This window comes from Rasamsonia byssochlamydoides, assembly GCF_041956645.1.
Source record: "Rasamsonia byssochlamydoides strain NRRL 3658 unplaced genomic scaffold VTN77scaffold_7, whole genome shotgun sequence".
Classification (NCBI taxonomy): Eukaryota; Fungi; Ascomycota; class Eurotiomycetes; order Eurotiales; family Trichocomaceae; genus Rasamsonia; species Rasamsonia byssochlamydoides.
In genome coordinates, this window is record NW_027192390.1 from 326,069 (window position 1) to 352,409 (window position 26,341).

General features: G+C 49.7%; 11 protein-coding genes across 11 annotated transcripts; 4 read left to right on the top strand and 7 right to left on the bottom strand.

The window, feature by feature from the left end:
* Positions 1-138: 138 nt before the first annotated feature.
* On the bottom strand, positions 139-1,536 carry VTN77DRAFT_8236 (uncharacterized protein; the record flags this gene model as incomplete). The annotated part of the gene is made up of 4 exons (XM_069424712.1): positions 139-291; positions 366-532; positions 609-1,348; positions 1,418-1,536. The coding sequence occupies 4 exons, from the start codon at positions 1,534-1,536 to the stop codon at positions 139-141; spliced, it is 1,179 nt and encodes a 392-aa protein (XP_069280998.1).
* A 907-nt stretch (positions 1,537-2,443) lies between these two features.
* On the bottom strand, positions 2,444-4,039 carry VTN77DRAFT_8237 (uncharacterized protein; the record flags this gene model as incomplete). Its single annotated transcript, XM_069424713.1, has 4 exons — positions 2,444-2,776; positions 2,829-3,148; positions 3,201-3,886; positions 3,957-4,039. The coding sequence occupies 4 exons, from the start codon at positions 4,037-4,039 to the stop codon at positions 2,444-2,446; spliced, it is 1,422 nt and encodes a 473-aa protein (XP_069280999.1).
* An 814-nt stretch (positions 4,040-4,853) lies between these two features.
* On the bottom strand, positions 4,854-5,908 carry VTN77DRAFT_8238 (uncharacterized protein; the record flags this gene model as incomplete). The annotated part of the gene is made up of 2 exons (XM_069424714.1): positions 4,854-5,222; positions 5,291-5,908. 2 exons carry the CDS (start codon positions 5,906-5,908, stop codon positions 4,854-4,856), a joined length of 987 nt encoding a protein of 328 aa, XP_069281000.1.
* Positions 5,909-7,221: 1,313 nt separating this feature from the next.
* VTN77DRAFT_8239 (uncharacterized protein) lies at positions 7,222-8,568 on the bottom strand (the record flags this gene model as incomplete). The annotated part of the gene is made up of 1 exon (XM_069424715.1): positions 7,222-8,568. One exon carries the CDS (start codon positions 8,566-8,568, stop codon positions 7,222-7,224), a length of 1,347 nt encoding a protein of 448 aa, XP_069281001.1.
* A 703-nt stretch (positions 8,569-9,271) lies between these two features.
* Positions 9,272-10,680, bottom strand: VTN77DRAFT_8240 (uncharacterized protein; the record flags this gene model as incomplete). Its single annotated transcript, XM_069424717.1, has 3 exons — positions 9,272-9,399; positions 9,476-10,239; positions 10,295-10,680. The coding sequence occupies 3 exons, from the start codon at positions 10,678-10,680 to the stop codon at positions 9,272-9,274; spliced, it is 1,278 nt and encodes a 425-aa protein (XP_069281002.1).
* A 1,573-nt stretch (positions 10,681-12,253) lies between these two features.
* VTN77DRAFT_8241 (uncharacterized protein) lies at positions 12,254-12,814 on the top strand (the record flags this gene model as incomplete). Its single annotated transcript, XM_069424718.1, has 1 exon — positions 12,254-12,814. The coding sequence occupies one exon, from the start codon at positions 12,254-12,256 to the stop codon at positions 12,812-12,814; it is 561 nt and encodes a 186-aa protein (XP_069281003.1).
* Positions 12,815-13,802: 988 nt separating this feature from the next.
* Positions 13,803-14,345, bottom strand: VTN77DRAFT_8242 (uncharacterized protein; the record flags this gene model as incomplete). Its single annotated transcript, XM_069424719.1, has 1 exon — positions 13,803-14,345. One exon carries the CDS (start codon positions 14,343-14,345, stop codon positions 13,803-13,805), a length of 543 nt encoding a protein of 180 aa, XP_069281004.1.
* Positions 14,346-15,131: 786 nt separating this feature from the next.
* On the bottom strand, positions 15,132-16,235 carry VTN77DRAFT_8243 (uncharacterized protein; the record flags this gene model as incomplete). Its single annotated transcript, XM_069424720.1, has 2 exons — positions 15,132-16,078; positions 16,151-16,235. The coding sequence occupies 2 exons, from the start codon at positions 16,233-16,235 to the stop codon at positions 15,132-15,134; spliced, it is 1,032 nt and encodes a 343-aa protein (XP_069281005.1).
* Positions 16,236-17,602: 1,367 nt separating this feature from the next.
* VTN77DRAFT_8244 (uncharacterized protein) lies at positions 17,603-20,830 on the top strand (the record flags this gene model as incomplete). Its single annotated transcript, XM_069424721.1, has 4 exons — positions 17,603-17,789; positions 17,939-20,501; positions 20,563-20,653; positions 20,774-20,830. The coding sequence occupies 4 exons, from the start codon at positions 17,603-17,605 to the stop codon at positions 20,828-20,830; spliced, it is 2,898 nt and encodes a 965-aa protein (XP_069281006.1).
* Positions 20,831-22,754: 1,924 nt separating this feature from the next.
* Positions 22,755-23,837, top strand: VTN77DRAFT_8245 (uncharacterized protein; the record flags this gene model as incomplete). Its single annotated transcript, XM_069424722.1, has 2 exons — positions 22,755-22,893; positions 22,963-23,837. The coding sequence occupies 2 exons, from the start codon at positions 22,755-22,757 to the stop codon at positions 23,835-23,837; spliced, it is 1,014 nt and encodes a 337-aa protein (XP_069281007.1).
* A 445-nt stretch (positions 23,838-24,282) lies between these two features.
* VTN77DRAFT_8246 (uncharacterized protein) lies at positions 24,283-25,513 on the top strand (the record flags this gene model as incomplete). Its single annotated transcript, XM_069424723.1, has 2 exons — positions 24,283-24,357; positions 24,443-25,513. 2 exons carry the CDS (start codon positions 24,283-24,285, stop codon positions 25,511-25,513), a joined length of 1,146 nt encoding a protein of 381 aa, XP_069281008.1.
* Between the last annotated feature and the right edge of the window lie 828 nt (positions 25,514-26,341).

Here is a 26,341-nt window from a genome sequence, read left to right on the forward strand (position 1 = left end):
TGAATCATCTTTTCTTTTTTCCTCTTGTTTTGAGTGAAACCCTGTAGGAATAGCCACCATTCTTTCTAGATTCATGTCGGGTATGAGATCACTAGAATGGCGTATATCCTGACAATATAATATATTCGGTTGGTGTCCTCATTGTCGTCTCTGGTTCTGAAATCGTGCATGCCAATCTCGTGAGTTCTTGGTCGTAGTACCTCCCGCCGAAGATTCTTTCTTCATCTTCTGGCGCTCAGAATCCTTCACGAAGCATATTGAACTCGGATCCGGATACTTGTAGGAACCCTCCTGGATATACAGTCAGTCAACAAGGCTGAACCAAATCAAAACGGGGAGGAAAAAAAAAGGAGGGAATCACGAACCCTCAACATGTCCAATGTCGCCTGATCTCGCCATGATTCAGGTAATAAGTCCTTCCAGCCATTGATGAATTCAGTTCGGCCGATTGCGGAGGATGCCGTTGGCGCAGAGACCTCTAGATATGTCTCGCCAATCCATCTGATGCTGACGACTTTGTCCAAGTTCGACCCTAGCGATTAACCCCGTATTAGCGTGGCAGGCTCGCAGCCTGATCCGTAGGCAATCTGACAATAATACAAACTTACATTTCAGCTCCGAATCATATGCCTGGGTGTCAGATGACTCGGCCAGCCTTCTCACGACAGCCTCGAATAACGGCTGAGGGAAAGGTTCCTCTTCACCCTCATCAAGGACAGCCTTCCACAGGTCCCTGACAAGAAACTGCTTCTCGATATCGATGCCCTGCAAGACGGACCCTTCCAGCATTCTCTTCCAGACATCGAGCTTCACCCTTGCAGAGGGCCGGAAGCCGGTGACACCGGGACCATTGCCTGTCGTAGTATTGCTATGCACGAACGCGCAGAGCTCTTTCCATGCGCTCTCGCACTGGGATACGGACGTCGGAACGTCGGCAAATATTTCCTCCTTCAGTCTCTTCCTTTCTGACAATGTCAAAGCAGAGCCAGACCCAGACTCTCCCATCTGCACATCCCCGTCGGTACTCAACCGGTCGTAGAGCCTCAAGCTCCGTTCCAGGAATTGCGTCGCCGAAAACCCTTCATCATCCAGGGTCTGCAACTCCAGCGTGGACCCGCACTTGGCAATTGCCGTCACTGTTTCCGCGAAGTTTACCTCGGCCTCCCCATTCGAAGGAATGTTGTTCCCATTGCTTGGCCGTATCAGGTGTATTGAATTCGACGAATGGACCTGTCGTACTCGGAACGTCTTGGTCGGCGTGCACAGGTTGACGTACTCTCGCGTATCGGCGTCGGCGGTGGTTGTGGTTGACTGGTAGGCATCTGGTGACGGGGATTTGAGTAGGAGACTGAAACCCACACGAACCGGTTAGCAAATTTCTCAAAGTCAATGGACATAACGTAGACTAATTGCATACGTGGGAGGATCATCGGAAGAGAGCAGCTCAACCAGCTCCGGCGGTAATTCAAGCAGCCTGAAGCCTTGCTGTGGAAAAGTGTGCGTGAAGCGGATGCTCTGCGCGGTTTGTGTGGACATTTGCCTGGTCTAGCTTCGATGATCTTTCTCAATTGACGAAAGATAATAGCCAGATGAAAAGAAGGAAAAGAGAAGGGAATCAATACATATGCTTGTATGCTGCCCCTCATTCATGGATTCCTGCAGCAAGCACAAGTCGCACTCGCATCAATATTAATTTCAAGTTAATTTGAGACGCGGTGGAGCGTAACGCGGTTCGTGCACGGACCACTGCTTATTCTGTGGAGAGAACATCTCGAAGTCGTAAGATTAAGAAACAGGCCGATCAATTTGATCAGTACTTATGTGGTTGGTGCAGTCCAAGAATCACCATACAGAGAGACTACAAGAATCAGTCGAAATTAATTCGCCTATACTTGTCCGATGATGATCAACGGATCAACGCTAAACCGTGAATTTTCAAATAATCTGTACTGTACAAACCAGCAGGTAATGTAATGAGATATATCACTTCTCATGAACTTTATGCCAAACCATTTGTCGTTTCTAGATATAAAAAAAATAAACCTCTGCGTGGAAAAAAATGCAGAGAGAATGAAAATAAAAATGATAATCAAATACAGAAGTCAGAAGTCCCAAACCTGCCACAAATCGAAGGAGAACGGTATCAAAAAAGAAAAAAAGAAGAAGGAGAGGATAGTACAGGCATACAAATCATCCCAGAGTCGAACAGTCGAACCACACAGCGACAGCCGCACCGTGACTCCAATACAATAATTGGCAGCAAAATGTTTTTATAGCATCGACAAAGATAAAGAAGATATAGGTAATGCTGATTCTGGTAAGTAGGAATTCAAAGTAGGGAAGATGAGAATAGACGTCCCAAGTTCCCCTGGGTAAGTTCGACGAAGTGAGAAGAACACTGACGAAACTTACAATCAGGTAGGGGAGAATGAAACAACTGTCTTCATTGTTTTCCTTCGTCAATCTCCTCTTTCTCTGCCTTAGCGGCGGGTCCCTCCTCGGATCCCTTCCGTTCTTGCTCGGCCTGTTCGGCCTTCTCCTTCTGTACCAGATTCTGGACGGCGGCCCCGTCCAGTTCCCATTCAGCTTTGGTGTCCCTGAATTGTTCCTTCATCTTCTCTTGACGTTCAGCCCTCTCCTTCTCTTCTTGCTCTCGTGCCTTTCTTTCCCGTTCCATTTCTTCCATGTGACGGATATCCTCGACACTGGGCTCATACAAATGCCAAATGGTATAGTGTGGAAGACCGACAACCGAGAATTTCATGCGTTTAGCCATCTGTACCGGTTGAGTTAGCGTTGTCTGCAAAAAGCGGGCGATCGCATCTTACCTTGCCAAACGCTTCCGTTTCAGCGTGCTTCTCAAAGCTAAATGCAGGGAAGTGAACGCCCGACCGAAACACTTTGGCCTTTGCCAAGATACTGACACCTCCAACGCCGTCAATCTCCATTTCCATATCGGGGTCCCCGTACGGATCTCGAAGGTAGGCAAGATGTGGTCGCCACGTCGCGTATTCCGCGTATCCTTCGACGATCACCGCATCCTCATCCAAAGTATCTGCGAGCGCGAGCGCGGTCTCAGACTCCTGCCACGAGTTCAAATCATACGGTTGTTCTCCGCCCAGCCAATCCGGAAGCGGTCGCCAGACATCTATATCCGTTAGTGTCAACGGACATGGTTGGTTCACTATCATCCAACTTACTCGGAACAATGACGTCCTTGTTGTGCCTCATGAGATCTTCGATAATAGTGAACGGAGCGGTCTCAACATCTGCGTCTCTCCAGTAGACCCAGCTGTGTGTGGGACGCAAGGTGGCACTTAGCAACCAGTTCCGTGCCTGAGCCATCAGCTTCCGTCGCGAGGCCTGAGCGGCAAAGCCATGCCGGCTCTCCACATCCTGTTCCACCTTCTGTCCAAAATCTTTCTCGATCACTGAAATCTCGCCAAAGCGCATTTGCGGGTTTGGGTCATTCTGAAGCTCTGTGAGCATCCGGGAGAGCGTGCCCAGGGTGTTGTCTTTCGAATCCGAAACCAAGAACGCCAAATCGATCAGGTTGTGCGGGTAAGTCAGGTTTCGCAGGTGCGAAAAGAACATTGGTAGATGAGGCTCTGCATCCCGGAGCGGCGTGCACATGAGCACCCGTTCCTCACGCTCCCAGCCCCTCGCCGTCCCCTGAACGTCGGAAAGGTCATAGTAGCGGACCGTCTCCAGCGGAAAATCGTCGCCAGCGGAAGAAAGAAGCCCGAGGGATAGTGCAGGGAGAAGAGCGGCGCGCCAGGAGGGAATGATGAGGAACAGCAAGAATAACGATATTCCGCCAACGAGACATAGCCGCATGATCAGTTGTCTTCGACGCCGCAGGGCTGATTGTGAACGAGGCTGGAATCTTGTTCGACGCGATGACAACGTTAGTTACCATACAATACCGATGGGATCGAGCTCACATATGAACTTACCTGTGTGGTGATATTGAAAAGGTTCCGCTTCCCCCGCGAGGGTAAGCATTGTACCCGTTGGCGTAGGCGTAGTGCCTGTTCATCTCTCCAGCACCAACAGCATATGTCGCCAGAGGATATCTGCGGAAATCAAGCGACCTCTTTTTGCCAGGGCCGTCCGAGGCTGCGGCCACAGGCTTTGTCCCCTAACAACCTCCCTTCTGATACTAATAACCACGTTGCAGGAGAACGCGCAATTCGCCAATGAAGAATCGGAGGCACGAAAAGGAAAGGGAAAAGATCGAAATCGGCGAACCGTAAAAAAAAAAGGAAAATAGAAACAACAATCCCCCAACAAGTATACAAAGAGAAGGGAGTGGATTTGAGGGTGAAATGCCTGGAAATGACCAGGTCGGGGGCCGGGGGGGGCTCGAAGGTTGCTGTCCTCTTGGAAGCCAAACTAGTTGCCGCCTTTAGGATTAGCGGCGCTGGGGAGGGTCATTCTGGAATCAGTGGCGTCTGCGAACCACCTGCACCGTGCTCACCCGCCGGGCTGACCCAAAACCTCCGGACTAGGTAAGGTCGCTTGCATACCACCCAGCAGCTAAATAGGGAGCATTCCTGCGATCAGCACTAATCGCACAATTGCACGTTCTGATGGACTCTGCAGACAGTGCAGAGGCTGAGCATGCCCATCGTGGCTGTTCGTTTTCGAAGTGCATACTCCATATAAGTAGTACGAAGACACTCCTAGTCCTTGGCAGCCTGTCTTACAATACAACAACCTACTCCGTACACTTCAACTATTTACTCCTTACGGTCAAGACGTCATCAAGACAGTCCACTCTATGCAAAAATTCGATCTAAACCACACTGCAGGCTGTGATCCTTCTACGTTCATCTTCCATGCCTTGCACGTTACGCGGGAGACGGCAGTTCGTCCATTGCTAACCCGACCTGCTTCATCATCTTTCGGAGCAACGCATCCATCTTCTCGCCGTCTCGAAGCACTTCGATGACAGATGACGCCTCGTAGACATCGTCGAGGATATAGTATGGTTCTGCATCGCCGAATCTATTTTTCTGGAACGCGATTCGTGCAATAGCCTTCGCTGGCACGGCCGTGGTATTGATTGCGCTCTTCGAGAATATCCGCACCAGTGGACGAAGACTCTCCCGTGTCTTCTGGGTGACTCGCATCGACTTGGGCATATCTGTTGACAGACGACTCTCGCCAGCCATGCCTCCAGGATCGAGGGTGCAGATATTCAGCGAAATGTTCGCCGTCTGCAGACCAAGGTCGTCAGAATCGATGCAACAAGAAGGGCAAACACAAAGTTGAAAGAAATACACACTTGATGGAGACTCCGTCGCAGTGCATACATGGCGGCACTCATCAAGAGCTTGCTGCTCCCGAAACGAATATTCCCTTCTTTTGCACTCAGAGCCGTCCCCGATCTACTCTTCTCTCCTTTGGCCCGGTATGTGTCAAAGTAATCCAGTCTGCCATCAGAGATGGTCGAACATCCAATGTTCAGAACCTGTGATCCATTCGCACGGAATCCTTCGAGCAGGCTCACCGTCAGCAAGAACGGCGATAGACAGTTGACCTGGTAGACAGGATCGTATCCATCCTTCGTAAACTCGTTGCAGGCATACGACAACGTAGCAGCGGAGTTGATGAGCACAATGATAGGCGGGATCGTCCTGCGCCGGACTCTCTGTACAGTAAATTCGGCAAACGTCGTAACGGAATTGAAATCGGCCAGATCCAGCTTTGCGATCTCCAGCGACCGAGGTCCGATCAGGCGAATCCTCTCCGAGACCTGCTGGACGCTTTCGTCTTTGATGTCTCGCGCTGCGAGGAGCAGATGCACCAACGGCTGCGTCTTTGCGATTGCGACGGCAATTTCCGATCCCAGAGCGCCATTCCCTCCGGTGATGATGACCGTTCCAATGAGTGGGGTAGCCATGGGCATAAGTATAAGCATCAAGTCCATAGCAGGACTTCTGTACAGTATAGAGAAAAAAGATAGAATAAGAATAAAAAAGAATTTAACGAAAGACGGAGACTTTATGAAAAGATAGACGAATAGAGCAATTGCTAAGGCCTCTTCGTTGTTATTCTATCGAAGCATGACGGCCAAGTATTAAGTATTCATTCAGATGGGGCTAAAAAAAGAACACACAGATCAGATCGGATCAACCTGCGCTCGAACCCGGCGCCAGGACTTTGAGACACTTTTAAGCCAGCAGCGGCGGGGGAAAAAAAGAAAGAAATATTAATTGTGAATTTATTTACCGCGTCAACTGAAGTATTAATATTTTCAGAGGGGAAAAAAAAGACAGAGGGAGAGGAAGAGAGAAAGGTGCTGCTGGCCTCAAGAGAACAAGTAGAGACGTCATAAAGCTAAATAAATCTAGCGCGAGCGCCCTGCTCTGCTGTCCTAAACTAATTTGATAGGAGGTACCTAAATAATCCGGGAAGCTGAAAGCGATCGACAAGAGCGTATCATATTCATTGTACTCCGTAGGTGTATGACGCCAAATCGCCCCATGAATCCTACCTAATTAAATCGCCGTGATGATCCATGCCCAATCGCCAGCCAGCCAGCCAGCCGCATGAAGAACCTTCCAATGGAACCTTGCCTAACTTCATTACTATATTGGGGTAGAAGCTAAATACCCTCCAGTTACCAGAAAATGAGCTGAGAGTGAGAATTCTTTTCCAGTCTTAATTAATTAATTACATAACCATGGTCTTTTTGTTATGAGGGTGATTCTTTGGAGAAGATAAACGCCTCCGACATGTTACTTAGAGCAGAAGCTTCAAGTAGATCAACTCGCTTCAACAGTGGTACACTTATACAGGTAAATACCGACAATAACAATGACAGGAAATTTACTTGGCTACAAATGAAGGTAAACAAGCCATTATTGGGTTTACTACTATACAAAAAAAAAGACCCCCGGGGACGGCCACTGTTGAGAACGACCTAGGAAACGGTCTATTGACCGTAAAACTAGTTCCAACTCCTAAAATTCGGTTCTGAGTCTCAAAATTACTTCTCTATAGCTGAAAGGGTATCAAGCAGTTCCCTCTTGTATTGTTTCTGCGACTATCTCTCTAATTTCTGTATTTTCGTAAATGGAAAACGCCCATGACTCAAGAGAAGTATAAGGATGTCCAATGGCGAGAGGCCATGCTAGATCGATTTACTTCTGAGTTTCTTTTTTTTTTTTCATGTCATTTGCTATAATTGTATCTTGTTCTTTTCCCCCTCAATCATCGGACCGTAGCGCCCTTCAGGCTCTTTACTGTGCAAACACCGCCGGCCTGAGTGACCAGTCTTCCAACAGGATTCTTGCCTGCCGCAGAGACCTCTTCCGCCAGAATAGGAACCTGCGTACTGTCGAAGGCAACTTCCAAGTTATCCGTGGTCGTAAAACCGGGCTGGAAGGTCTCCCAAATCTTCTTCTTCGGGTTCAACACCTTCTCCGGCTCACCTTCGCTCCAGCCCTCGAAGAAGACCCGCTCACCGGCCTGAGCATCCGCCGGTGGGTTGACGAGTTCAACGGGACCGGCGTGGGAATCCTCTCCCTCAGCCACGCGTGGTGATGCGGCGAGAACCATGGCTGCTGACTTAATGCCGCGCATAGTGACGGGTTTCAGGTTGCAAACAACAACAACCTTACGGCCTTGCATCTCTTCGAGCGGCACGAGCCCATTCAATCCCGAGCAGACCGTCCGAACCGTCTTACCCGTGGCCTCGTCCTGCGTCGTGTTCTCTGATCCAGGAGCATCACCGCAGTCGATGGTAGAGACATAGAGAGAATCCGCGTTGGGGTGGTTGATCGCGCGAAGAATATGACCAACACGGAGATCAATCAGGGATGGCGATGGCGGTGCAGCCGGTGGAGGCGCCGCCTTGGGCTGCTTCTCCTTCTTCTCTTTCTTTTCCTTCTTCTCCTTCTTCGCTGCGGCAGGCGCTTCCGTAGTGGACTCCGGCGCCTCGTGGACTGTATCCTTCACCGTCTCGGCCTTCGGCTGTCCCACGACAACTGTCTTCTCCTTGGCCGCAGCTTGGGCTTCCGCTTTCTCCTTCTTCTTCCGCTCCTTTTCCTCCTTCGGATCCACTGGTTTTGGCACAAAGCGAACGTCATCCACGTCTATGGCGACTTTCTCCTCGTCCGGGATCTTGAGACTGAACAGCGATCCGTTCTGAACAAAGTCGATGTGTCTCACAATGTGGTGGTATCCGTTCTCTCCAGTACGCTCCTCGGGAGTCCATTTCTCCACAAGAGGAGCCAACACCGCGTAGGCTGCGATGTCCGCAACAGAAGGCTTCCCACCGAGGAAAGTTGTCCGCGTTGCCAGATGGGTGTTGAGATTGGCGAGGATCGCCGCAACGGCCTGCTTGTCATCCTTGCCAAGGGCAGCGCTCAACCCGCTGATAGTACCCAGCCATTGCTTGATGTCTGCCTCTTCGGCTTCCGAGTAGGAGTTGTGCGGGAAGATTTTAGGAGTGGCGTGGAAAAGATCGAGCTCGGTCGCATCCGGCGAGATGGCGGCGGGGTAGGATCGGTAGAGCAGGGAGAGAAGAGAGCTCTCGGGCGCGGAAGCTGTGGCCATTTTGGTAGAGAATCGGGAATGAAAGAGTCCACTGACTGGAGAAGATCGACTGATAATGAGGCTTGGACGAGATCGCAGGAGGGCTGAGATCTGTGATTGACGGAGAAGCGGGGTTCCTGCGGCCCGCAGTAAATTCCCGGCGGAGGTGAGGGGCTTCAGCTTGGGCAGCTATAAAATGATCCCTGCCAGGAAAGAATAAGCATATGTTGTCAGTTAGACGAGAGGAGTCCACTCTGGACGAGTAGATATACGTTCTGTTGCACTCTGCACCCGCGAACGGCAGACCTTGCGCCTGGAGTAACTTTTTGCGTCGAGCGGGACACGTTAGGGCTGCGGCCCACTTGGATGACTCAGCCTAAGCGAACCTAACTACCCTGTATGGACAAGAACGACAAGCAATATTACCAATCTCAGTAAACAGCAGAATACAGCAGTTGTCGATTGCAAGTGGTCATGATCAATATTTCTTTTTCTCTTCCTCGTTTTTGTGCGTATTTCAGGGTTTATCTCGTACAGTTAGGTAGATAAGACACGCTCTCATTGTTACTCTATACAGGTATGTATAACAGTAGATTCTTCACTCAGGCTACAGAAACGTGCAGAGAAGGTCCAGGGATATGAAAAAAGGCTACCGACAACGAGAGGGTGTAATTGACTCCAGATAGATGCAAGAAGATTAGGTGGGCATCATAGTGCCGCGGCTCTAGGTAGGGGTGGCCAAGCCCAGCGAGGGGCCTCTCTGATCAAAGACGACGAACATGGACTTGAGGAACACATCGCCGAAGATCTGGAATTCGTTGCCTTGGTTTGACTGAATACCTCCAAAGCACACTACATATCGAAGTTAGCAAGAACGGAAGAAAAATAACATCAAGCACAAAAAAGGAAAGGCCTCTGGAAGACTTACGCGTTTGGCCGTTGGTGGTGTTCGTCCCAATCTCGGAGAATGACAACACTGATGCCGGCACGGTTGCCAGGTTGGCATCGCCCACGGCTATCGACAAGGTGGGCAGCTCAGCGTTGCAGGGAAAGATGAAACCACCAGCCTGGTTTGCGAATATGGCGCCCTCAACTTGCTCGTAGTATGCTTCCGCGACTTCAGGGCTGACGAGCATGAGCGAAGTGCCCGTGTCGGCGATAGCGGTGGGCGCAAGCCGGATATTTTGCAACGGCCCATTACCCACGGCAAACTGTGCGGAATTAAACTGCCAGAATCCATTGGAATTGTCCACGCTGATATTCACAAGCTGACCGGTAAACTTGGATTGGTCGATCGTTCCAAACTCGTACGTTCCCACACCCCCGGCCTTCAGAGATGCAGTCATGACAGGTTCATCTAACGAACTCGCGATGTTGTCGAAGAAAGTCTTCTGTTGTTGAGGCTGCACCGTGTTGAGTTTGGAGAATGCGAGGCCCACCAGTCCGTTCGAGCTGGTGTCTTCGATGAACGACTCGGACACTTCGGTTGCAAGTTCGACGGCCTGTTTTTCAACAATAGCACCGCCAATATTGACGGTATCGGTGCCAACGTTGCCGGACGCGCTGGATCCATCACCATAACTGATGTTGAATGTGAAACCTTCCAGTTGCTTAAAGGTTGAAGATTTGGCCGGATCATAGATGGTGTGGCCTTGCTGGGCTGCCTTGCTGAGCTGAGTGTTGAACACCCACCTATGGAACCAGTCAGCCTATGGTAATCACATGGTATAGACCGCAAGATACTCACAAGTCTGACGATCCAGTGTCGAAGTCCATCACCAGTGTCTGTCCGCCAACCGTGATCGGGGACACAAACTCGGCATCACTATTGACAGACGTGGCACTCACGGCACCCTCCTCATCTGGTTCCGTGACATTGTTTTTCGCTTTGGAAGCAAGCTCACTGGGCTTGATGGGCTCAAAATCGAGAAGATCGAGACCAAAAGTCCCCGGGTTGATGTTGAACTTGCGGTAAGCCTTTCGCAGTGCTGCAGGACCATGGGGTACATAGTCACTGCGTCGTATCCGATCTACTTTAAAGGACCTGCCTTTCCGTTTTGGTGCTGTTGGCGCACTGAGTGCGAGACTTGAGAAGAAAACGAGTGTGCAGAGAAAAGCCGTCAGGAGCTTCATCTTGACAAGTAGCCCTCTCAGAGGGCCTTCCCGACTACAGAACGAAAGCGGCCAAGACAAAGAACGTAGAGTGAACGAAGGAGATGTAGACGAAGTGCAAAAGAAATTATTAGAGAAAAAAAAGTTGTATTGCAAGAACGGAAACAGGGTCGAGTCCTGACTCGACGCTGTAGGTGGCGAAAAGGGTGGAGAGAAAAAGAGTGAAGGTAGAACAAAGAGGCCGGAGTGGAAGGCCTCCCAGAGGAACGAGATTTCGAAAGGGCCGTAGACAAAGAAACACAACAGAGAAGAGCAAGAAGGGAGAGAAGAGGAGAAGATATCTCTGGGAGAGGATGGTAGTAGATCTTCACACCTAGTTGGTTACAGCTAAAATTATTAGTACAGAAACAGAAAAAAAAAAGGGTTAACACTAAATGCCCCATCAATGGTACAGTATCATTTGCTGGAAACTGTTTATGATTCGCCTGCCAGCTTCATGCTGGTGTGAAGAGTTGGTCGCAGTGAACTCCATCATTCACGACTGGATCTGTGGATGGCCATCTGGTTGGTGGATCCAGATCGCCTTTACGGAGAACAGCAATGGTACACGCGGGGCTTGCGTGGCCAGATGCATTTCAGGAACCTGTCAAGATATTCAAACCATCGATGCGTGGTGGCGGTGGAGAACTCCAGGCTCAAAGAGTCTGGGAGGCAATGGTGACTGTCAGGAGCTTTCAAGATGGCAAGATGCTTGGCAGCCGTTGTCGCGGGAAGAAGCATGTCTGAAACACTGCTTGTTAGAGGTTAGAATTTAGTGTCAGGAATTGCCTTAATAATGCATCTTCGCCAACCAATCCACGACGCGCCACTTGCCTGAAACGGCAGCCTCTGTCTCTCACAGCTACTACTCGACAGATCTTCAAGTTCGCTGCTCCGAGCAGTAACTTACCGATTATGGCGTCATTATCGATTACTTTGTGGTTCTGCTACATACGGAATACGCACGCTATTATTCATCTATAACGAGACCTGCATGCTCTCGCCATTACAGATCTCCTTATGCTTGCCACATCGGGCGACGAAGAGATCAAGCGAGACAGACAACACGATCAACGAAGGATGATGGGTCTACAGCCACAATGTCTGACGATATTTTATCCGAAACGACAAGCTCAGTACTTGGGTGCGACTTTCATGCAATGCCGGCTAATTATTATTATTATTATTATTCACTATTATAGCTTTGCTCCACTGGTGTAGTATCCCATACGGAGTACTAGATCCGAACTGTTCCTTTTCTACGGAGTATGTAGATAAACAATGGGAGACGCGCAGGTTGTCCGGATCCCCTTCCCGAACTAGGGCTTTCCTCACCCTCCTCTGCTGCGGCAGGGGAGGAGGCCCGAGGGAGGCAGTGCTGAAGCAGGAGTGTGAACATGATTATGAGAGAAAGGAGGAGAAAGCATTGATTCCTAGGAGATGGTGCCGGGTTCCAGCTCGGAGTAGGTAGAAAAAAGTTCCGGGTAGGTACCGTTTAAGATGGCGCACTGAGGCTCGGCTATATATACGCTAGGGCTCCAAGCGAGGGCACTAGATGCTGTTGCTGCTTCAAGATCTTCAATGCAACCCCAGGATTTCTATCAAAGTTCAGGTTCAAAGCTCCTTAGTTAGCAATTTCTTTCCCTCTTTCTCCATCTCCCTCCTTTTCCCCTCCTGTCTTTGCGACTCATTAAGGAACCTATTAGTAGTGATGGAATTTCCACGACCACGTGACCTGCAACAATATAAGCCAGCTCCTCTCGCCAGTTTATCACTTCCTCTCTGTCTTTCCCTATGCGCACCATGTGTTCCTGGACACTACAAGGTCGCACAGATGATTTCCCCTTCCCGAACCCTGTATGGCTTGGCCGAATATTGCGCTGCTGCTCGACATCAGCATCCGGACTTGAATATATTTCCCCCTCCCTCCCAATATCTCATCGTCTCATTCGATTCGTTGTCAGAAATCGAAGCTGAATCTCAACTCCTGGCCCTGTTCCCTATCCCTGTGCGTTTTCAGCCAACTCTTCTCCCTTGTTGCCTTCTGCGACCCTTTTTGCTAGTGGGTTCTAGTTTTATTGTATCTTTTATTATTAGCATAACTTTCAGCTCCTAGCTCTGTTCTGGCCAGCTGCAGACCATGCCTTGGCGGCATACTAGGAGGTTGTGATTTGGAATGGCAGATGTCATTATTGTCTGTCCCCCAAAAAGGCCATGTGCTGATAGCAAAAGATTAAGGGGCGTGACTTTAAATCTGCCAGTCTTCGGGTGGCTCGAGAGTCATTTTTCAAAGCTGAAATCTGGGAATAGCTTCAAAATACTCTAAAATAAGGTGCGTTGGACTTGATGCTGGAAAAGTCTTACTTTGTTTACTTTGTCGCGCTCGATGCTTAAATTCATTCGATCGCGGCGACCTTAGCTGTCCTTCTACCGGTGGTCGGTTGCCACTGGACAATGCAGTTCGTGAGGCAGCGTGTACTGGTCTCTTTGTCATTTCTCCGTGCCCTTTATTTTACTATATGTACCTATATAGGCACATGCGTGGAAGACAAGGTAGTATGTCAGCGTTGGGGGCCTGGGCATATTCCGGTGGACGACAGGTCAATTGGCGTATTACGTTGGGAGGGTGCGATCCTCGAAATCAGTGCATGTCTATACATATCCGCCTGTAGGAGACAGAACCCCGGTCTTCGAGGATGGACGAGTGGTATAAAGGCATGTACAGGACCAGCCTACACGACGGCAACGTTGGAGGGGCTGAGCTGAAATGACAGCTGGAACATTGACCGGGGCGCCTTACTAATTGACCATGCAATGCAACCCGGAATCAGGCATGGGACAATGCACATAACAATAACTTGACGCTGCAGCTCTTTGATTCGCCCATAAACTCGCAGAAGCAGGCGGGAGGTGCATACAGCACATCACCATCACGGTGGCTGCGTTGGAGGTTTTCAGCCTTTCCAACGTCAGAGGGGCCGGAGTCCAGGTGCAGGATCCTGCAATGTCAGGCATGCAAGTAATATTGTACCAGGTGTGGTGCTTGGTGCTTGCTTCCTTCAGGTGAAGACCAAAGAACAATCTTACCTAAATAGGCAACTGCTTTATACGTTGAAACGCTCGTGCTTGTGCTTATTGGTCTCGAGCACAAAGCCTTGTCTAACTACTACTCGGTCTTCATAGGGATAACTTCCAGTCATGATGAAGTAGATCAACGAGCCCAGGCTGAATATATCATCTCCGAACACAGGAGGAGCATCCCAGTTATAATCAGGGTCTCGAAATCTAGTTCCAGCCATAGCTGATGGCTCGGGACCAGACAAAGAGGCGCCTCCAAAGTCAGAGATCTTCTCTAACAGAAAGTTTCTTGGCGAGATATTGCAGTGGACGACGCCCGCAGAATGTAGGACATCTAACCCTTCAGCTGCTTGCCTTGCCCAGTGATGACGACGGAGCTCAGCCGTTATCTTTTGGCTGTGTTGCTGAATATCCTCCCCAAGGTTCCCATTATCCAGATATTCCATTGTAAGACAACGAGTTTCCGAGTCCCATTCAATAAACTTGGGAACACGGGGATGTTCGCCGTCTTCATGGAGATGAGGGTGCGGCTTTGGTGTTTTAATAAACGCTCGAGAATTGCGGTTCATCCCCAAGCCAAAAGTTTGTTTGCCTTTTGTAATGTGATTTCGGAATCCTGAAGCGACTTCGCGACAAAAGTTGACTTTGCACGTCTTTCCCAAGAGCCTGGAACAGTGATAATACGAGATAAACTGAGAGCATTATTCTCCGCAACAGGCGCATCTGCTTCCATCACAGCAGCTGTCGCGGCATTTTCTAAATCCAAGGCAGAGATCACATCCGACCGTTCGCCCATCTGCTGTCAACGAACGGGTGTCCGACGAACCTCCTGAAAAAAAAAACTTGTAGAATAGACTGAAAAAAATATTCAGTGGAGAGGAAATGGCGCGGCTGTAGCGCAGATGATACTGAAAAGCGGAGGAACTGGATGAGGGACAGCATGATATAAATAACATCGGCGACAGGCCATTGTCGCTTGGAATATAAACGAAAATTACCAGCTGCCCACAAATCCATCGCAAGCTTTAGCAGTAATTGCTGTAGGATGAAAAGGAGTTGCGCTGGATCTTGGAAGGACCGGGCAGTCGGAATTTAGTAATTCACTATCTTGAGCCTGATTTCAGTAATAGTAACAGAACGTTTGTAGCCATGCTAATGCCCTAGATAATAATGCAGATCGTATATTCTCCCTGGGTATCAGGGGTTTGAAAACCCATGTCAAGTCTCCCACCGAAACGCCGTGACCGATGTATGTACCACCCAAGATCATTCAAATGAAAATCGCTGCCCAAAACAAACCACGCGGATCGGTATATATCGAATAAAAACGAAATACTACCCCAATAAGACCCCCCTTAGACCACTATCTCTTCCGGGAGGACATGGTCAGGATCCTCTCCCACCTGCTTGGCGACCGCCCGGACAACTGCCTTGATCGCCTTCGACGCCGGGCTGTCCGGGTAGTTGTCCACAAAGCTCTCCCCATAATCGCAGGCCATTCCCACCCGGGGGTCCAGGGGAACGAATCCCAGAAACGGGATTCCCATCTTCTTGGCAAGTCGTCTCCCTCCTCCCGTCGTGGCTCGGAAGATCTGCGATTCATGCGTACAGTTCGGGCAGACGAAACCAGACATATTCTCGACAAGGCCCAGGATTCGGATTCCCGCCTTGCGGCAGAAATCGATCTCCTTCCGCACATCCAGCAGAGATACCTCTTGAGGAGTGGTGATGACCACGGCGCCATCCACACCGGACTCCTTGAGGAATGAGTTGACCGACAGATGCTCATCTGACGTTCCCGGTGGAGTGTCGACAATCAGATAGTCCAGCTCCCCCCATTCCACATCTTTGAGAAACTGCTTGATCAGGCCATTCTTCTTCGGACCTCTCCAGATCACGGCGTCATCACGGTTGGGCAACATGAACTGGATGCTCATGGCTCCTAGGTTATCCGTCACCCACACAGGACTCCAGCCAGCATTGCTGACATGTATCGTTTCCGCCTCGACGCCCATCATCTTCGGGATCGATGGCCCACAGATATCCGTATCCATAATGCCCACCGTCGAGTCTGGATTGGACGCAAAAGCGTGGGCAAGGAGGGATGAAAATGTCGACTTGCCCACGCCACCTTTACCCGAGAGCACCAAGATTTTGTGTTTTATCTGTGAGAGACGAGCGGTAATGAGGGAAATGTCTGGATCTGGTCCTTTGGGGGCGGAGGCGCAAATGGATTGATTTGGACATCCGGCGCAAGCATCGCTTTTGCCAGCCTGCTCCGATTCAGGGCCAGGGCAATGCTCTAAAACCAATCTCGTGAGCAATCACCGCCAACTTTGACCTATTTGCGGAATCCTCCACAAAAGAAGCATACCTGGTTCAGGTGCGACAAGATTTGGAGCGGCCCTAGATGGCGCGGCTAGGGATGCCGCTGTTGGATCCTCCAGAGAGGGAGCCATCTAGTACTGAGCAAGGCGTTCAAATCTGGGAAAAAAAAAAGAGTGAACAAAAGAGTGCAGATGAGTAAAAAGCAATAGATACGGAGGGGTGATTGATTGATAATAATTTACTTAGGAGTTCCTTTGGATGACAAACGCTCGTGTGGCGACTGGGCGGGGGTGAGATTCCGAACCGGACCCGGCAACAGTCCCCGCTGAACAAGCTTTCTGTTTACCTAATCCAGCAACCGACTTATCGGCCGATCGGGGAGGATCGGTTTAGGCACAGCAGGACACGAAATATCTCTCCCAAATAGGATCCAAGTAGTTGTCAATTGTATCATGAGAAATGAAAATTGGAAGGAGAGCTGAAGAAAGGGAAAGGGTGCAATCTCGGTATCGAACTCTCTTTTCTCTTTTTTGTAGTAATCGGACCTGTGGAGAAATACTAGACTCAAATGAAAGGGAATAGGATAAATATGTCCTAGGTACCTACCAGTTAGCCTTTTTTTTTCTTTTCATTTTATAGGCAGAAACACAATTTCAGTGCCTTAAGTACCTACATAGGTACCTAGGTAAGACTGAAATAACATCGCCATTGCAGGAAATGCCATGTTGGCCAAGCACGTGAGGTGATGACGTCGATGGCCGATCGAGGCAGGGGCGACTTGACAGCTCTCTGCTCGCCAGGGACAGCCAAGTCCATGGGCGCCTGGCGCGGAAGGACTCGATCGACATATGCACCTTACTCTGCAGGCACCGCGCAGCAGCCCAGTCAATGTCATTTATTCTTCTTCCATTCACACGGCCTTCCAAGCCATGACGACGTGTCCAAGGATTCCCCACACTGAAACATGCTGCATGCACTGTGATTCTCTTCTTTCGATGCTCTGCCACCCTCAGATCCCTGCACATGTGCACACTTCACAGCCAGAGGAGACAAATTAAATTACATATAGAATACTGGAAAGGTAAATAATCCATTTCTAGTTGTGGAAATGCGCACTCGATTTCTCTCGACTTCTGTCAACTTCAGTGGGCCGGCAACGCTAAAACACCGCATCTCCAACCTTTGATCCCTGGGATTTACCTCACGGTCTTCACCACTTCACGTCGTCTCCCGACTGAGAATACTTCCAGTTCTTCCTCCAAGTTTTCAAAGCATTACAGTTGGCATAGCCAGTCAATGTGGACGCTCTGTGCTTCCCAACATTTTTAACTACTTGTGCAGACTAATAATGCACTAAGCCACTGACTATAGACATTTAGGTAGGGTCCGTGCTGAAAATCACAAGCCAATCTACCCGATAACTTGGATCCCACAGTTTTCTCTCACATGCCTTATTGACATCCTTACAGATCTATTGCTGTCTCAATTCCTTGCAACCATGGACAGCAGTCACACAACAGGTGCCCATCTTCAAGATGAGGGCCTGCGTGAGCGAATTGCAGCCTCGCAGCCCGTTGATGCTCATGCTGTGGACGAAGCTCTTGCAAGTGCAGGCAATAATTCAGCTGTAGCAAACACAGATGCAAAGACCAAGAAGACCTTTGGCAGGACACCAGATGGGACCAGTAAGTAGCCTTGTTCTGCACTATATGGAGTTAAAGCATCGCACTCAATTAATCCCACCCTGCCTTCTACTGTCGTACTTTATCACATGCTCTTGATACTTGTTGTCATTCCTGTGGACACTGGAGCTGACAATATGTAATTCTCAAAGTATTCACGGTCCCCCAGACGCATGACATGGTATCGCAGCTTCTGTCGCCAACTCAGCCCAAGAACCTCTCCGATATCATCGTTCTGACCATTCTGGCTTTACATTTTGTGATCTTTTGGCTCCTCCCTGCCTCGGCGAGGATCCCAGCCTTTGCGGCTATCTATACCTTCTGGCGGATTTCTTACAATGGAGGAATCGGTTGGCTGCTCCACAATCAGTCGCATCACAAGACACTGGTGAGGTGGGCGGAGAAGTCGAGGATCTTCGTCAACCCATCCTCCGGGAAGAACCCCCATCCGACACTGTACCACATTCTCAAGCGTGACATGGAGACCATGATCCCGAAAGACTACTCATTTGACAATGCCCCAATTGAGTATAACACTTGGCTGGTCTTTAGGCGTGTCGTGGACCTCATCTTGATGTGTGACTTCATCTCATACTGTCTGTTTGCAGTAGCCTGTGGTGGCCGCCCTGAAGATGAGAGTCTGCTGGTGACGGGGCTTCGATGGACAGCAGGTCTGATCTTGGTTCTCTTCAACCTCTGGGTGAAACTGGATGCGCACAGGGTTGTCAAGGACTTCGCGTGGTATTGGGGGGACTTTTTCTTCCTTATTGACCAATCACTGACATTCGATGGCGTGTTTGAAATGGCACCCCATCCAATGTACTCCGTCGGATATGCCGGTTACTACGGAATCTCATTGATGGCTGCGAGCTATAAAGTGCTTATCATTTCCATCCTTGCACATGCAGCTCAATTTGCATTCTTGGTCTTTGTTGAGAATCCTCATATTGATAAGACATACAACCCCCCGGCCCCTCGCAAGCGCCTTGTCGACCAGGATGGTGGTTCCACAACCTCAGAAGCGCCCAGTGCAACAGGCGCCAGCGACAAAGCACCGCAGCCTTCCCCGGTCCACAATCTCCTGGGACTGCACAACTTGGATCTCCATAGAGTGATAGATTCTTCCGTGATCCTGATCCAGTTGCTTATCTTTGCCCTGACCGCCCTCACCCCTTCCACGCCAGTCTATCAATTCTTTTTTGTACTCAACGCTGCCTTATGGAGAATCTGGTATTCAGGTGGTATGGGGTATATCCTCCACCGGCAATCAAAGGAGAAAGCGTGGACCCGACACTTCGTCAAGTTTGGAGATAGCCCCGAAGAAGCGTGGCGTCAGTGGAAGGGCTCATACCATCTCAGTATGACATTATGTTATGCGAGCTTCATCGCCGCGGCGTGGAAGATGTACACCTTCCCTTCCGACTGGAGCCGTAACATGGTATTGCTGAAACACATCATCGGAGTCGGGTTGATCGCCTTGCAGATTTGGACTTCAGTCAGCATCTACCAGTCGCTAGGGGAGTTCGGCTGGTTCTTTGGGGATTTCTTCTTTGACGCCTCATCAAAGTTGACCTACAGTGGTATTTATCGCTTCCTGAACAATCCCGAGCGTGTCCTTGGTCTTGCTGGTGTGTGGGGTGCAGCCTTAATCACAGGTAGTGGAGCAATTGTTTTCCTTGCTCTCCTTAGCCACATTATGACCCTAGCCTTCATCCAACTGGTTGAACGTCCACACATGCAAAAGCTGTACGGCCGAAGCCTGCGGCGGGATGCAGGCTTGGTGAAGAGCCTGAAGCGATCCCTGCCTCCACCCCTCAAGCAGCTTGGTGGAAGTGTAGACCGGATGGTGGATGAGTCCTTTGAATTTGTGGAAGAGCTTCTGGACTCCGCTCGGCCAAAGCTGGCTGCTGGCGTCAATACTTTTGTGCAGGATGCAACGGCTCTGTTCCATAAATATCCCGCGCGGATCACCATCTCCCGCATTGATGACGATCTTGCTGGTTATGAACTCCAGGACTACTCTCTAGAGATCGAGGGTACCGAGTCCTCACCGTCCGCGGAACATGAACGTAGCAGCGGCAAGGAAGGCATCAATGCTCGCGGGCCTCTTGAAAGAAGGGGCGATCTGAAGAGCCTCATGTTTGAATATGGAGCTCCAATCAAAGTCAAGTGGACCGCGCCTCTTAACCATAGCAAGAAGGACTGGGTTGGTCTCTATATGGTTACTGATAATACTTCGCGTGAAGTTACGCGGGTCTCATCGCAGGGACGATGGATCGCTACGAACGAAGGTGCCTATGACAGTCTGACCTGCGAAAAGGGTCTGATCAGCAGCGACGTTATCATTCCTGCTTCCAACCGCAAAGATGGCGAGCCCCGCGACCTCGCATCTGGAGAGATGATTTTCTCGGGCGACAAGCTCTTCTGGACGCAAGGAGTCTTTGAGTTCCGATACCACCACAACGGCAAACACAACGTTATGGCAATTTCCAGACCGTTCGAAATTAGGATCGGGCGGTTCGACGAGGACGATCTTGAGATCGACGATCATGGTTTGGTCCAGGCGGCGGTCGAGTCCGCTTTGTTACCTGTCGTTCGCAACTGTTTCGACCGTGACCCTCTGATTGCTCCGGAGACTGTTGACGAGCAGTATGGAAGTCTCGTTGACCGTGACGGCAAGTACGCCAAACGGGTGGTTTTCGCAGTGCATCAGATGTGAGTTAGACGGTCCCAAAACACCGACAGCCCATGATACTGACTTTCGTTTCCTTGTCAGGTTTGGCATTGAGTTCGCCCCCGAGGTCGTCCGTGCTGACGGAAACGTTCGCAATCTGGCATGGAGAATATGTAACGCAAAGAAAGTCCTGGTATGAACCCTGAGCATGATTGAGGCTATCCCCCAAAATAGAGATCCATGGGACTGCTATTCCAAGAAAGATCCTTTACTTGAACTATAAAACGCTAATAAGCTTCCTACGGGTTCACAGGCTCCATACAGTATGTCGAGATCGAGAGGAACGACGACCCCGACGTCAAAGGACTAGAGGCCATGGAGTTCTAGTTCCGTACTTCCTCACTCCGCTCACTTAACCCCCGAATCCAATCCCCCCTCCTCCGTTATCGAAACCGACAATGAAAGAAAGAAAGAAATGAAGAAGAACAAGTAGACCGCGTTTGAAACAAACAAATACCCAAAGTCGCATCAATGCAGATACGAAGACTTCTCACTCTCACACACGTTTAGAAACGGAGCTCAGGCGCATGAGGAACGAATACGAATAGAAAAAGAATTTTTGGGCGCAATTTGCAGGAGTACCAATCAATAATGGATTAATTAATGTGATAAAAGGGCCCTCCAGTAACTCGGCAAGAGAGGTAGTTTTCTATTGAAGAAATTTCTTATTCATTCGTGATCAGATTTCGTTCAGAAGAGTTTTGTTTTGTTGCACTGTACTGTACATACATACAGAATACACCTACTGTTTCTTGTCTTGTTTTTTTTTTATTGATTGAAATAATAATGCCTGCCTACGAAAGTAATGACGTCAGAGTTCTGCGTAGAAGACACGAATATTGAACGACGTGCTACAAGCTTATTATGACTGACGTGCAGATACCCTGTTGTTCCATCATCAAAGTTAGCCTCAAGCTCGACTTGATCTTCTCCGACCACAAAAGGCAGGACTGCGGGAGACAGCAGATAGAGATGTATCGAGTTCAAGGATTTTGTTTGTTCAGAAAAGCCAGTTTACTCATCCCATCCCCTGCCGATCCCACTTCTAAGCCCATGCCATCCAAAACGGACAAGCATGTTCTGAAGCAGAGATAGGCACAATGTCAAGCATGCATTTCGAGAAAGCAAGCGTAGAGAAGCGATGACATCTCCTTTGACCAGGTCCCGACAGAGAACTCCACAACCTATCCTCCCTTTCGAGAGTACCTCGAAAAGTCCGGTATCAGGGAGACGTCAAGATTGCTGAGGAGATACAACGCTCCATGTGCCTTCTAGACTGCATGCTCAAGGGGAGGGTGCTCCAATGGAGACTCATTGAATGGATTGACTTGTTGTCATCATAGACAAGGAATTTCATGTGCAAGACCGTCCGCAGTTGAAAAACATTGGTTGGCTTACTTGTTACATGAATCCTGGGAATGCAGGTCTGACGATTACCTGCTTTTAAGAACCTGGTTCGTACGACATTGTTAGCCGCAGTGGACCCAACAAGCTCAAGAAAGATACTTTATCAAGCAGACGACAAGATCAGGAGATTTTTTTGGTATGGTAAATGGTTTTCTTCAATGAGTTTGCAGAAGCAGAACTGAAAGAAAGGATTCTCATCACAGAGTACAATCGCCAGAATTGTAGGGTAAAGTGATCAAATAGACATTATGAGCATACCTTTGTAAAGATCAGTGGGCATATTGACATTCGTGGCCAGTTGCAACCTAATACCTGTCTCTAATACCTAGTCAGCTGGCTGAAATATGACAGCAATCACTGCATGATCATCAAGAATCAAAGAAAAGAAACTGTCAGATGGTAGTGCATGTTGTTCAATGGCTCATGAAGGTGTCGCCAGAACAGAACCTTTTGGTTTTAAATTTCCTCCTGCAGGGCAAAGTGCGCTGAAAGAATCTTGCGGGAAACTTACAAGGTTAGTAACTCATGTTTCAGAAATAGTCAGCTTTGTCCCTCGCATCATGAATGACAGCAGACATAATGCTTAAGCGACGGCGTGGAAGAAAAGCTGAAAGCAAAAGCAGCTTTGTGCGGGAGAGAAAAGAAGGCCAACTGCTGCTGTTTGTGAAAAGTGCTGCCGTCTCCTGCCCCACAACAACAAACAGTGCAAACATCCCTCAAAATTGTAGATTTCCGTTTCTGGGTCGCATCACTCAAGGTCATCGAGACATACTTTTCTGGGGTAATCTGCTACTCGAGCAGGCTTACAGGATGCCAGGTTATGTGGAATGACTGACAGACGAAGAATCAATGGGCCGCCTAGCGGCACTAGGCCGCCAGTCTTTGCGTCTTTGCTGCGGTCTGCAACAGGCGCCGCTGCAGAGAGACCGCAGCGCACAAGACAAGCTACTGAGCTAAGAAAAATATGTAAGCTCGATAAATTATTCAACTACTATTTTCTGACTCTTTGAGCTAACAATGTTCTCCCCGTTGCAGTTCTGAAGACCGGTCTGATCCCTTCTGCGACCGGTTCTGCATACCTTGAAATCGAGCCGTCAAGGTCGCTCACCACCAAATCCTTGATTGCGCCTTCTACTGCACTTAAAATCGCATGTACAGTCCACGGGCCAAAACCTCTACCTCGCTCTGCGCCGTTCTCTCCCAATCTCCTCCTGACCACGCACGTCAAATACGCGCCTTTTGCCGCCCGCAGACGAAAAGGTCATATCCGCGATGCCAGTGAAAGGGACCTGGGCGTGCATCTCGAGACCGCCATTCGAGGTGCTATCATCGCCGAACGCTGGCCAAAAAGCGCTCTGGATATCACGGTTACGGTGCTGGAAGCGGAGGATGACCGATGGTGGGGGGATGCGCCTGGTTCGCATGATGCGTCCTGGGGGATAATGAACGTCCTGGCAGGGTGTATTACGGCCGCTTCTGCTGCTATAGCAGATGCCCGAATTGACTGTCTCGATCTTGTCGCAGGAGGCGTAGCGGCCCTTGTCGCTGACGAGGCAGGTACTGAGGAAACAGACAAAGCGGATGAAGCTCCAAGACTCTTGCTGGACCCAGATCCGTCTGAGCACCGGGAGATTGTCGCTGCCTGTGTGGTGGCCTACATGCCTGGCCGAGATGAGATTACAGAGTTGTGGCTGAAGGGCGACACGTCACGCGTTGCTCTGGGTGCGGAGGACAAGCGGTCCGGTCATGAGGCTATCATCGACGGCGCTGTTGACGCAGCCCGTGGTGTCCAAACAGTTCTGGCCGAGGCTGTCAGGGAGTCAGGTGAGAGATTTGCGAGACAGATGGCTACCGGGCCATACAATCTCAACGCTACAAAAGGTGATGCAGACGTTGAAATGAAGATATGAAAAGTTTACTTGTCGGTCATCCTTTGGTACCTGTCTACTACCCGACACATTTTGATGCGATGACTTATGTGGGTTTGCCAGCTTTCTTTGTCTGTCCAGCAGGTTCATGCACACAATTATCGGGAGTCAATAATGAATGAATGGGCTATTATCTCTAGTATCCAGGGCTGCTTTCATGATCTGGAACAAAAAAAAAGTTTCTGTTGCATCATTCCCCAAAGAATTACGATTATGACCCTTGTCTGTAAATCTCTATAACCTACGGCAAACCTGTCTACGATCACGATCTTCCCCGTCCTCAGGAAAAGACCCTGAATTTCCTCCTGCCCTACCTCACGCACCCTCTCTGAACAGAAAAGAATCTATTTCTTCCCTAAACTTCTAATATCTTGACTCTCGTTTCGAAATCGTTGGGACTCTTTTCTCAAATCAGTAGTCGCCGCATATGCCGTCCAAAGTCCAGCCCGACGTGAATCTCTGGTTTCTATATGTCTGTCTTCAGAAATCCGACTACAAGACGGTTAGTACACAGCCTTGATTCTAGTTTTCATGGAAGTGATGTCTCTGTCTGCGGAGTTCGTGGCATTGATAGAAGACCTGTCCAGATCGATTTTCATGCGGTTAGCAAGGCGACAAACTCCAGTCCCTCGGCGGTCCGTAGGCGATTCGCACGCCTGAAGAAACAAATCGAAAAGAACAGCAGTTCCGACACGGCGAAAAAGACTCCAGCAGCATCAGAGCCGGCTACTAGAGGCGCAGAGAAACCTGCCAAAGACCCGCAGACAGATTCTGAGGCAACTGGTTCCAAGCAACTGACGAAAGCAACGTCCCAAGGAGCAGCAAGGGAGAACGCGCAAACTCAGGCTTTGTCCTGCCGGGTGGAAGGTCAGGCTAGCAACGGCGGTCGCCCTGTTCATATCGATCTCACCGAGGAACCTGATGGTAAAGGTGGCGTGAATGCAGACGATAGCTCCGACGACGATGCACCATTGATGAAGAAACGAAGGATGGTCGGGGTATCCTCCGTGTGGAGAAGAACGGTGAATTATGAGCCCGTCTCAGTCAAGAGCGATGACAAGAACCCTGACTTCTCCAGTCAGACTGGGGACGGGCATTTCAATCAATCATTATCACCAGCACAACGAGTTGGAGCAGTGAATGGACACGAGAGGTCGAACGAAGAGCAGCGCGGGATAGAGCATGAAGCTGCTATCGTTGGGGGTGCGAGCGTGGCTTCCGCTCAGAGAACTTCCGAACCGCAGATGGTCGATCTCACTGGCGAGGAACCGCCGGCCTGGAACAATACTGGAGCGGGAGGGATATCAAACGCAAACACCGTCAGACCAAGCTCCGTCGAAGAATCTCCAGGTGGGAATGGACTCGATGTCCTCCCCGCTAGCTTCAGCGAGCAGGACATCTATCTCTTTGGTGACGAGCTGTTCAACTCCTTCCTGGGCCCTGACAGCGATTTGCGCAGCGTGGACATCCTGGATGGTTACGATGCGATAGCGACAGGCTGGCAACAACAAACGTCACACTCTCCCTTGGGCCCCCACGTATCGCCGTTGGTCTCTCGGCGAGAGAGCTTCATTTCCATCGATGAGAGACCCGCCTATAGCTGGGCTCTGCGACGTCTCGACCAGCCTGACTTGGCTGTCCTTGATCAGTCGTATTAACAGCGAGCTGTCTGGAGTTATTCTGGTATCTCCTAGATGTACTCTGCTGGCAATGGAGTTGGGGTCTGTTTTGTATCTCTCTTTCCCTAGTCTCCCTCTAACTTCTAGGAAATGGCATGACCATCCCACAACACCTGTATTGGACAGGAAAGCAAAAGGAAGTGGTAGCTTACGAAAGAGATTTGGGGCCATTGCACATGTTTATTTTGTCCTCGAAAAAAAGTGACAGAACTTCCATCCGATATGGTGTTCTGTTGGCGTAGGTAGAGATCTTTGACGGCGGGTAGAGTCGGTCCTTTGATCTCACCTGCTCGGATTGGGGCCATATGCAAGGTGTGCCTAGTTAAGTGCAGTCTGAAAGTGAAACAAAAAATAGAAAGACAGCATAGATTTCCTTCATCTGAATCGAAGTAAAGGGTTATTTTTATACTGTACTCGGTACTGTAGTCCCTGTTCATGGCATATATGCTTTTAGATCCGCTACTACTACTCAACCGCGTATGTACGTACTGTACTGTACTGTGCTGTACTCTGTACGGAGTACTTCGGAGGTGCGTGCGCAACCATGATTGCTCCGCGAACGATTGGTCGAGGCGCAATCAGGCCCGACTAACAGTACTCCGTAATAATTATTTATTAAATGCCACGCCCACCGGAGTCAATAATGGAATTGGCAGCCCGCTGTCCCCCACAAGTCTGTTGAAGTTTGTTTGCCTGCCTAACCTAATAGCAAGCATTTAGCTTTCGTCACTGAACCTTTTGACTCCTTCCACAGATACCGTTTCGAAACGTCTTCATGTCCCATCGTGCCAACCTCCAACAATCCCC